Source organism: Carassius auratus, chromosome 19, assembly GCF_003368295.1.
Source record: "Carassius auratus strain Wakin chromosome 19, ASM336829v1, whole genome shotgun sequence".
NCBI classification, from domain to species: domain Eukaryota; kingdom Metazoa; phylum Chordata; class Actinopteri; order Cypriniformes; family Cyprinidae; genus Carassius; species Carassius auratus.
The window spans coordinates 8,484,207-8,496,259 of record NC_039261.1 but is presented as its reverse complement, the minus strand read 5'-3'; the positions used below and the strand labels follow the sequence as shown (position 1 = coordinate 8,496,259).

The window sequence follows — 12,053 nt, the reverse complement described above, 5'->3', positions numbered from 1 at the left end:
TTTTGCTTCAGAAACAGCATTTTTGATATCACCCCACAAGTTCTCAATTGGATTAAGGTCTGGAGATTGGGCTGGCCACTCCATAACATTAATTTTGTTGGTTTAGAACCAAGACTTTGCCCGTTTACTAGTGTGTTTTGGGTCATTGTCTTGTTGAAACAACCATTTCAAGGGCATGTCCTCTTCAGCATAGGGCAACATGACCTCTTCAAGTATTTTAACATATGCAAACTGATCCATGATCCCTGGTATGCGATAAATAGGCCCAACACCATAGTAGGAGAAACATGCCCATATCATGATGCTTGCACCTCCATGCTTCACTGTCTTCACTGTGTACTGTGGCTTGAATTCAGAGTTTGGGGGTCGCCTCACAAACTGCCTGTGGCCCTTGGACCCAAAAAGAACAATTTTACTCTCATCAGTCCACAAAATGTTCCTCCATTTCTCTTTAGGCCAGTTGATGTGTTCTTTGGCAAATTGTAACCTCTTCTGCACATGCCTTTTTTTTAACAGAGGGACTTTGCGGGGGATTCTTGAAAATAGATTAGCTTCACACAGACGTCTTCTAACTGTCACAGTACTTACAGGTAACTCCAGACTGTCTTTGATCATCCTGGAGGTGATCATTGGCTGAGCCTTTGCCATTCTGGTTATTCTTCTATCCATTTTGATGGTTGTCCCGTTTTCTTCCACGTCTCTCTGGTTTTGCTCTCCATTTTAAGGCATTGGAGATCATTTTAGCTGAACAGCCTATCATTTTTTGCACCTCTTTATAGGTTTTCCCCTCTCTAATCAACTTTTTAATCAAAGTACGCTGTTCTTCTGAACAATGTCTTGAACGACCCATTTTCCTCAGCTTTCAAATGCATGTTCAACAAGTGTTGGCTTCATCCTTAAATAGGGGCCACCTGATTCACACCTGTTTCTTCACAAAATTGATGACCTCAGTGATTGAATGCCACACTGCTATTTTTTTGAACACACCCCTTTCAACTAATTCAACTAATTGCCCAATTGCACAGCCTTAAGAGCGTGCATATCATGAATGCTGGGTCTCATTTGTTTTCTGAGAATCTACTGAACCTACTGGTAACTTGTTTGCCACGTAGCAATAAAAAAATATACGAAAAACCTTGATTATTCTGGTTAGTCACATTGTACTGCTATTATTTTGAACAATACTGTACATGTAAATACCACAGTTTCCATGTAAGAACAAAATCTGCTTAAGTCTTAAGCTAATGTACTCTGTGAACTTATATGATTGTGAGTGTAAAAAACGAATTACCATTAGTATAAAAAAAATTCTTTGTTATTCATTTACATTAAAAAAAATGAAATATGAGGTTTTGAAAGTGGGTCGAAAGTGCACATGGTTTGGGGTTCAGTGCTGAATTACTACTGTCTTGCTATATAAATCAGCAAAACTGCAATATTACAAGACATCATAGGGCATTTGCTTCTCAAATATCCATCTACTCATATATGGAGATGATTGTGCGTTAATAAGCGTGAGACAGCTATTGCTGCAAGGGCATAAAACATTGCAAACTATAATATTGTGCTTGCACCAGAGCTCCAAGCAATCCCATCTGCTGACTATGATAATGATAATGTCCTTATTATGGTGACATGACTAATTCAGAAGCCTTATGGCAGGCATTTGATTCAGCAATACACACTCACAGACAGGAAGTCAGGGGTGTTTCAGTATAAATTCAGCAACAGATCCTGTATTCTGCCCACCAGTCCATTAGCATTCGGTGAAATGTCTTCTCTATTAGTCATGCAAGAAGTTTTTATTGAGATAAAGCAGTTATATGCAGCCAGATGAGTCTAGCATATGGGCTTATGTCATGAATATTCAGTGTCTTAATATTGCTACATTTTACATTACGGTTCACTTTATACACTGATATGAGCCCAAGCTGGATCGTTCTCATTTAGACATTCTGCAGTTCTGTAATGAATTAATGTGTTATTTAAGAACAAAGTCTGTTTGTAAATCGCTGGTTACTACTGTGCAATGTTACTGTGCATGTTGTTCCTCGTATTGTCTGTGCACAATGCAAATCACTGTAGTATTCACCTGTGTGATGTAATAAAAGTCCTACAGCCCACTTCTTTATACTTGCATCAGTTTTCTCCCCTACACTTTAACGTTTTATCATTTAAAAGCTTTTTCACACCACCTTTAAATTCAAACACAAGTAGCTGGTTTTATCTTCTGCATAATAGCATAAAAGATCCTTACAAGTTAGACATGGCAACATGTTAAGAGATTTGGATTTCTCAATGATTCTGGTTTTATTAGCAATTCTTTTGTTATACTTATAATGTGGCTAAATATTTGGCCATGGTTTTGAAAGACAGAACGGCATATAAAGAACTCTAAGGATTTTGTTGATAAGATCAAAGGACTCACGTTGGAATCAGATGAGACTGTGATGTTGTATGATGTTACATCATTGTTTACTTGTGTGCCGACAGCACAGGTGATTGAAATCATAAAGAAGAGGTTGAGTCAGGACCACACACTGGGTGAGAGAACACTAAGTCTGGAAGAGATTGGTTCAGTGCTGGAATTGTGTTTGAACGCCACATATTTCAATGAGTTTTATCTACAGAAGCATGGATGTGCGATGGGTTCCCCAGTGTCACCTATAGTAGCGGATCTGTACATTGAGGAAGTGGAAAGAAAAAACTTGGACATGTATAACAAAAAATTTCCTAAATTTCCAGAGGCCAGAGAACAAGATAATAATCACATCAAACAAGCATTAAAGAAATGTGGTTACCCAAATTGGACATTTATCAAAACGAAAAAGGGAGGTGAAACAGTTAGAACAAAGGATACATAATTTCCGAGAAAAAACATGTGGTGATCCCTTTTGTGGCTGGAGTATCTGAGAAGTTTAGAAGGGTTTTCTCCAAGCATAAGAATCCTGTGTATTTCAAACCAATGACTACTTTGAGAACATTTAGTCCATCATAAGGACCGGATTCCTAAACATCAAAGAAGTAAGGCAAGGCAAGACAAGGCAAGTTTATTTATATAGAACATTTCGTACACAATGGTAATTCAGAGTGCTTAAAATAAAAGAAAGTAAAATAACAATGAAGAAAAATAATCACAAAAATAAAAGAAGCAATTTTAAAAAAATTAAGACAATAAAAAAACTTATTTAAAATTAATTTAAAACATTTAAAAATATAAGATGATTTGACATGAAATACAATGAATACGTTAAATACAGTGCAATCTGTACAGTGCAAAGTAATGTTGTATATGTTGTAAAGTGTAGTTAGCAGTGTGAGGATTTATACAAAACAGCCACTTTATCGACGCTGGCTCAACAGAGGTGTGTAAATTCTTCAGAGCAGGATTCGGCAGTCTTCTTGCATCAACAAAAAAAAATAATAATAATAATTTTCACGGCCATGAGCTGAGAATACTGGATAGAGAAGAGAGCTGGTTTGAAAGAGGACTAAAGGAAGCAATTCATGTAAAGGTGCAGCGTCCCTCTTTGAATAGGAGCGGGGGTCTGAGACATCATCTGTCCCATGCGCTGGAAACAGTGCCACAACACTGTAAGGAGAGATCGGGGTGCTCTGTCGTAGAGCTGCAACTAACGACTATTTTTTCTGTCGACTAATCTAACGATTATTTTTTTCGATTAGTCGACTAATCTAACGATTATTTTTATTACAATAAATAATTAATTTAATGTTATTTTTTTATTAGCTAATGAATCCTTTGGATAACTTTACAAAAATATATAAGTACAACTTCTAATATAATATTTCAACCTTTATTCATTTTCAACCAATGTGGTTGAAGTTTTTACAGTATAAAATAATAAAGAGGCAAAGGAAATTATTTTACTATGGTAAATATGAGTTATATGATAGCGTTTATAATTAAACCACAGTAGCCATAAATTTACAATTGTCTGAGACGTCATGAAATGTTCTTTAGCATAACAAACCAAATGTAGTCAGGTTTCTGCTATGGTTTAGCGTGTTTTCCAGAGATCTGGAGCTGATTCGGGGTAGCTCGGTAGTTTGTGACTGTTGTCTCGCGGCCCGCTGTCTTTTAAGGGGCCGTTCACATTTCACGTCTTTTGCGCGCTCAAGTTCCTTATTTCCAATGTGGGCGCGCGATAAGCGCGCTCATAATGGAAGCTATGCTGTCGCGACGCACTCGTTTTTTCCAGGCGCGTCCGCACCGCATCGAGTTAAAAACATCTCAACTTTTCAGAATGCCGCAAGCGCAAGAATATCAGACCTGAACCAGGCAGTTGGTCACCAGATCAGTTTCACACAAAATAAATACATATGACTTGTGTGTTCTTAGTATAGGTATTAAATGATAGCCATACTTCAGGGATTCACTAAAACACCCAGCTAATGAGATTCATTAATGCATTAGTTGACACACTTTGAAGAATAAGAGCCATTCTTTTGGGAATCAGACACCCCTAGGAGTTCAGGGAACAGTTTTGCCCTCCATTCATTTAAAAAAATAAATAAATAATGGAACTGAAAGCAATAATAAATGAAAACGCTTCTTGGGGCCCAACACAAATCTTCAAATAGTGCTTACAAATCTGCATTGTTTTCAATCAGCAAGTCCCTCAAATCTTTTAAATTGAAACCGAAACTGAATAAAGCACAGCATCCAAAATTGTGTTCCATTATGTTTAATTTCAAAATAACTGATGACAAAACTGAAAATATTTACAGCACACATCGCGTAAACACTTATGGCTTCTGTACAAAGAAATATACACATGCAAAAAGTATCAAATAATCCAAATAAAACAAGCCTATAATGATAATACATACATTAAAATACAATGAGATCAGAACTAAGTTTAGACATTCAATGAAACACTTAAAAAAAAATGTATCCAGTCCAAGTTCCCACGCTGTAAAGGCTTCTGTACAACTTTACAATGACAAATAAATTAGAGGACATGATATGGGTCTATACAGATGAATTAACAATGTTCCTTCCGACCGGGAAAGAGTCACTGTCCACCACGCTTCAAAATCTCAAATATAACAGTTGACTGATGTATGATGCGAGGATCACTGGAAATCAATGTATTGAGAGCAACAGGCCGACGGTTACAGACTGCAAACCATTCGTTCCAGTGACAATTGAAACTGTCGAGAGCTTCTTATGAATAACCTGTCACCAAAAACTAGCAGAGGCCTTAAAACTAAAAGGACCTACATTTGCATTAAAACTATCTATATGAGAAGATAAATATCATAATTTAAAGGCTTCACATTTTTTTGTCCCATGATATCTTGCTATGACGAAATTATTCTCATGTCAAGGACTGTCTAGTCTAAACAGGAGGTGCATTTCAGAAATACTCCAATAATGAACAGAAAAAAATAAATGTGAAATGTCTATAACATGGGCACCGAGAAAAAAAAAAATAAACAGAGAAACAATTCTTCCCAAATGTAAAGCTATGTATAACTCATGTAAACAACCAGTCATAGCTAGCTAAGGTGTAAAATGTTTGTCGCGAAACAAAAAGAAAAACTAATTCTCGTAAAGCATGGAGAGCTTTGGCATACCAATATGAATATCAACAGAAAAGTGACTAGCATTAAGTGCCATGTAGACAACAACCCTATAGAATGACAGGGCTTTAATACTTAATGATAAAGACCGGATTAAATAAACAACTACGCTTTTATTAAAGGTTTAACGGATGTCTTCATAAATAGTTGCATAAACCATTGAAGCTGCAACATTGCACGTGATAAGAACTGGAAACAACGTGAGTGCATTTACAGTATTCCGTCATTCTCCAAAAGCTGACTGGTCTCCCACTGGAGTGCTGCTCTCCACACTTGTGACATTGCATTTAAAAAGAAAGAAACAGGGCAGACACATAGTATAGAATAAGGTGTATACATCTGTAGATTGCACAACACGATTTGTTCTAGTCGTAGTAAATAAAATAAAATAAAAAACACTTGCAGCCGATAAAAATCTTGCAGCTAAATGTGCCGTAATCAGCAACTAATTACACGAGGAGACCACAACAAGCTTCCACTGAAAACGCTTCAACTACTCATTTGCTGACGATTTGTGTGTTGCGTTCATTCAGACTTGAGTTGATGTAACTGATTTTATTGAAAGATGTACCTGAAAATGTCATTGTTATTATGCGCTGTTCATTTTTGTCTAAAGGTTCATTAAGAAATGCTGTAAAAGCACAAAAACAGCCGCTTGCTCTCTGGCTCAGGCAAAACAGAAAGGGAAAAAGGGTTGTTCTCCTCACTAAATTGCATTTGCATCGCTCTCTTCAAAAACCTCTGCCACGTTTGTGCAGGTACATTTGTTCTACACAAAATATTCGTCCATTTATGTAGATTTGTTGATCATTCAGCAAATCAGAGAAATATTATATATATATATTTATATTTATATTCCATTGTTTTAATCTCTGCGTAAAAGTCTTCATGAAATTGGAAACAAGGCAGCAGCAAACTGGGAAAGGACTAACGATCTAAAATCTCGTCTGCCGACGAAGGCTCTGATTGGCAGATATGGTTGTCAGCACACATTTTGATAGGCTCAGGACTGAAGTCTTGTGAATTGGCATCAGAAAGAGGATGAGATTATATTTCTCAGGTCAGATCCTGGGCTGTAGCCTGCTTTGCAGGAAGGCTCTCATGCCTCCGAGAGGCCGCAGGTCGTTCTGGTGTTTGCGCCGATCGATGAAAGAGATGAGTCGGGAGGTATCGATGCATTCGGCCGAGCGACGACCACCTCTGGGTCTCAGCCAGGGATCCTGCAGGCAGGTGGCAGCCGGGGGCCGCTTGGAAGGTTCGGTCCTGAGAAGCAGGCACACAAAATCCCGTGCCGCCTGGCTCACACCCTGGAAGTAGTCGTCGGGGAAACTGAAGTCTAGGCGGCAGATGTTGAGGCACGTCTCCTCCACGCTCTCATCCAAGAACGGAGACGCCCCGCTCAGCATCACATACGTCACTACGCCCAGACTCCACAAGTCAGAGGAGAGAGAGACAGGATCCCCGAGAACCAGCTCGGGGGACGCAAACTCTGGGCTGCCCAGCAGAGGGTGAACATAGGGAGTCGAGTTCAGCTGCACTGCATCGCCGAAGTCCGTCAGTTTCACCATCGGCTGGGAGGGGCTCTGCTCCACCACAAGGTTTTCAGGCTGATCAGAAAGTGGGAAATCAGCATCACTTTGTAAGTAGGATTGTGCAAATATTTTTTTTTTTTAAATAAACCCATCTGTAGGTTGTCTAAATGACCAGTTCTGTAACTCTTGCAGGGAAGCCTTGAAGCAATAAGCTGATTTTCGTTCCACTGGCTCTCGCACATTTCTTAAAGGGACAGTTCACCCAAAAATGAAAATTTCACCATTAATTTCTCACTCTCATGTCGTTTCCAAACCCCTAACACCTTCGTTAATCTTCGGAACACAAAATAAGATATTTTTTATCAAATTTGAGCTCTCTGACCCTGCAAAGACAGCAACACAACTTCAATGTTCACAGTCCCAGAAACGTACAAAGGATATCGATAAAACAATCCGGATGACATCAGTCACTCAACTTCAATTTTGCAAAGCTACGAGAATACTTTTTATGCACAAAGATAACAAAAATAACAATTCATTCAACCATTCTTCTCCCTGAGTTACTGTCTTCCGCCATTTTGGAGAGTACCACAATGCATTTACGCACTTTCCCCAGAATATCAACTTGTGTACATTCAGCATGTATGCATTTACTCCTTAACATAGGAGCACAGCTCTTATTAGGTTGTGAATGTGCATTGTGGTACTTTCCAAGATGCTGGAAGATGGTAACTTAGGGAGAAGAATTGTTGAATAAATTATATTATTTAAAATTATTTAATAATTATAAATTATTTTAAAAAACCACACAAAAAGTATTATGGTAGCCGCGTAAAACTCAAGTTGAGCTACTGATGTCACATGGACTGTTTTACTGATGTCCATGCTGCGTTTCTGGGACTGGGAACATTGCAGTTGTGCTGCTGTCTATGCAGGGTCAGAGAGCTGTCAGATATTAAAAATATCTTAATTTGTGTTCCGAAGATGAACAATGGTCATAAGTGTTTGAAACAACATGAAGGTAAGTATTTAATGACAGAATGTGTATTTTGGGGTGAACTATCCCTTTAAGAATTGCCCAAATAGAACAACATCCTTTTGTTCAAAAACATCCATCTAAAGGTGTATTGCTGCAGCAGTGCTTTAAAAATTCATTTAAAGACATAAAACCTTTTAAGAAAGCATGTTGTTTAAAATAAATAAAATATAAAACAATTTATTTTTTTTAATTTGAGGCATACTTTTTATATATAGCAGATTCAATAGACAATCAATGTGCTTCACAAAAAAAAATGTAATCATGCAAGCGTTCAGAAGAAAAAAATTTATTAAACCACATACTTTTTTCATAATTTATTATAAAAAATGTTTTAGCTTAAATTTATTGTTTAATTATATTTATTAATGTTTTATATTTCCTTTATTATTTATTTTAATTTGTTATTTTTAATTAGTATATTTTATTAATTATGAATTTATTTTTTATGATTTCATTTATTCATGATTTGATTAAACATATTTACTGATGCTGTATATTTTCTATATTAATAAATTAAAAGGGACAATTTTATAAACATTTATTATAAAGTGACATATAATATTAGGTATGTAACACTGACCTTTAAATCCAGATGAACTATTCTGCAGTTGTGCAGGTATTGCAAAGCTTCTAAAATATCCCGGAGGTAAAAGGCCACTTTTTCCTCAGTGAGGTTCCCCCAGCTCACAATGTAGTCCAGTAGACGGCCCTGATCAGACCTGGGCAGTCACACAGTACACATGGTCACAAACATATCTGAGTGTGACACAGTCCATTCTCATATTAAAGTGTGTGTTTGTGAGCTCTCACATCTCGAGGACTAGTGCATAGCTGCTGGAGGTCTCAAAGGTGTCCAGTAGTCTGACTAGGTGAGGGTGCTGGAGTCTCTGTAGGACGCTGAACTCATGGGTGACCTGGTCTCGCTTCATGAGCTTCTTATTCACAAACTTGACCGCGACGGTGCGCTTTGATCCCCTCTGGTCACAGCGTTTTACTACAGAGAACCTTCCCCTAAGAGAGAAACAACATTAACACAATTACAATTTTATAGGGGAATCCATATGAGTGTATAAATTCCCATGTGTCTCACCTGCCCAGCTCTGCTACCTCAGTGTAGAAGGACTCAAAGTTGTCTTTCCACATGACCCGGGTTCCATCACTAGTAGTTCCTGTGAAAAACAGTCCCGTTTAAGTTCATAGCCTTCGCACAAATAAATCTTTAAAACCCCAGGTGGACACATTCTTACCCAACACTCTGAGACTGGCTGATGATGTCACACTGCCTATGTCATTTGTTGCAATGCAGGTGTACATGCCATCATCCTCCGAGGTCACGCCTACGATACGAAGAGTGGCCTCGCCAGTCTCACTGCGATGCAGCGGAAAGAAATAATGATTTATGCAGAAAACAAAACCATTTGATTAGCAAAAAATGTGTTTAATAACTACAAAAAGATAAATCTTAATATTTTGTTTTTGCATGCAGAAGAAAAATCAAAGTACTAGTTATCTTATTACATAAATTAACAAAAGTTTACTGAGGTCCTTAAAATAAAGTACCGTTTTTTTCGGACTATAAGTTGCACCTAATTACAAGTCACATCAGTCCAAAAATACGTCATGACGAGGAAAAAAACATAAGTCGCACTGGACTATAAATCTACAGCCGCGAGAGGACGCTCTATGATTTCAGGGGTAGACTACAGGAGCACAGAGCAGTATAGAGCGCCCTCTTGCGGCTGTACACGGTAATGTTTTCTCTTGGTTTATTTCTCTCGGTTCAAGTTAAATTAATTTTGATAAATAAGTCGCACCTGACTATAAGTCGCAGGACCAGCCAAACTATGAAAAGAATTGCGACTTATAGTCCGGAAAATACAGTAGTAAATAAATGTATATTAACAAAATTATAACATATGCTGTGCTGATATACATATACTGTGTGAAATAAGCTTGTCTGTTTGTTCACACCTGTATGCTATGCTAAAGTGGCCGTTGTTGGTGAGTGTTTTCTGATCGGGTCCCTTCCATGTGACTGTGGCTTTGGGGCGGCCACACACTTTCCACCTCAGAGTGACACACTCCCCTTTATCACAGGTCACATCGCTCAGCGGGACGAGGATCTCCGGGGGAACTGGAGGAAAAAGATCTATGTCAACCCCTTATTTATAATTCGAAACAAACAGAATGATGCACTTAATCAATATTTTAAACTTACCATCATAGATATAACTGGGATTTAGAAGCTGCAAAATGGAAAACAAAGTTTTGAGAATACATTTCTTTTCGGAGGGATTTTTCCAGAAAATAACCTTAGAGACAGATTTGGTTGTGTTTTCATTAGTGTTACCTTTACAGAGACCTTGTTGGTTAGTCCCTCTCTGGATTTCCTGTATCCATTTTCAAGCTTGGTCTCCTTTTTATTTTCCTTCTCTCTTTTCTCTGACTTCTTACGGATACGGAGGGTTGTATGCCATGATGATGATGATTTCCTGCTGGAAAGTAACCCATTATGTTAAAAATAATGATGACAACACAAATATCCGACAGATGATAAACACTAAATAACCACTTGATTTTATAGCAGGATGTGTTATGTAAATGGTTAAGAGGTGAGCTCTTACTTAATGGTCCCCTCTGGTACATCAGGGATAATGGCGGAGGTGTGGCCCAGCACGTATCCAGGGATCCAGCCCTCGGCGGCTGGGCATTGGTCAGTAGCGGCGCGAAACACCAAGAACATATTCTGCTGATTGGAGGCCAAGATCTGCACCACCTCCCCTTGACCTACATTTATCTCATCCTCTTTCAGAGCCACATAGTCCTGAGTCACCAACATGGTGGAGATATTACTGCTGCTGCTGCTTTCACTCTGTGGACGGACAGGAAGACAAATACAGGTCTTACAGACACCTTATACCTTTAACACAAATACCTTTAGTGTACAACACTTTGGGTTTTCCTGGGGGTTTACTTATTAACCCTCATGTTCTGTGTTTAAAAAAAGTTAGAAAATAGCTTCTTTCGTCCTCTTAAAAAAATATTGTAATATGTCCGGTTGACCTACCCAAAACCCAGTAAATTGCAGTGTTAAGTACATATTATTTACTTATTTTAAATAAAGGTCATTATTTTTAGTAACATTCTGTTTATGGTTAATTTTACTATAAAGAAAAACAATAATTTATTATAAAAGTAAACACTCAGAAAATGATAATGTGGAAATTCTTATTTAATCTTTAATTTAAGTAACCGTTTAATAATTGATTATATGTTTTCGGGTCTCTCCCATAGAAACATTGCAATATTTGTTATGGAGGACATTTGAAGTGTTTTATCAAGGCGAAATCAGTCTTCGTTATATTTGGAAACAGTTGAGCTTGATACTTCAGTTGTAACAAACTAGAGCCTTGAGGTCTCTCAGAACCCAAACAGAACATGAGGGTTAGTATATTCATAATAAATGTATGTTTTGGATTTCATTTTGTGTTATTAGACAGCAAAACATTCCATAATAACTCCCATGCACAATAATATTTACTACTTTTGATTGACAGCTTTTGATTAACCCTGCAAGTGCACTGCATTGAAAACATGCATTATTAACAAGAATTGTCAAAGAAAAGATAAGAAACAGAAAAGAAAGTGAGACAAGAACCCATGTTAGTCACAGTAGCCTGTTAAAAAGATCTCAAATTCGGAAGCAGGTCACATGATAGACAGAATCAAAACATCCAGATGTTTCCTGCATTAGGTTTGTACAATTAACAGTGTTAAGATGCAGTCACATTAGCTAAATTTTATGGACAAAGAAAGAGAAAAAAAAAAACAGTGTCCATTGTCAATAGTTTAGTGAATGAATTTATGAAGCAAAG

General features: G+C 37.6%; 1 protein-coding gene across 8 annotated transcripts in view; it reads right to left on the bottom strand.

Annotated features, from left to right (window-relative positions):
• Nucleotides 1-4,693: 4,693 nt before the first annotated feature.
• Nucleotides 4,694-12,053, bottom strand: part of LOC113119347 (triple functional domain protein-like) — a 115,379-nt gene continuing 108,019 nt past the window's right edge. For 5 of the 8 annotated variants that reach the window (XM_026288757.1, XM_026288759.1, XM_026288762.1 and 2 more), the window contains 9 exons: nucleotides 10,803-11,050; nucleotides 10,529-10,673; nucleotides 10,397-10,424; nucleotides 10,150-10,312; nucleotides 9,426-9,547; nucleotides 9,269-9,347; nucleotides 8,989-9,189; nucleotides 8,759-8,897; nucleotides 4,694-7,214 (listed from right to left, as the gene is read on the bottom strand). In XM_026288757.1, coding sequence (XP_026144542.1) covers nucleotides 6,669-7,214; nucleotides 8,759-8,897; nucleotides 8,989-9,189; nucleotides 9,269-9,347; nucleotides 9,426-9,547; nucleotides 10,150-10,312; nucleotides 10,397-10,424; nucleotides 10,529-10,673; nucleotides 10,803-11,050 — 1,671 coding nt within the window. In that variant the 3' untranslated portion in view covers nucleotides 4,694-6,668. Of the gene's footprint in view, nucleotides 7,215-8,758; nucleotides 8,898-8,988; nucleotides 9,190-9,268; nucleotides 9,348-9,425; nucleotides 9,548-10,149; nucleotides 10,313-10,396; nucleotides 10,425-10,528; nucleotides 10,674-10,802; nucleotides 11,051-12,053 lie in introns of those variants that run through there. The other 3 variants (XM_026288758.1, XM_026288760.1, XM_026288764.1) reach the window with 2 other exon arrangements.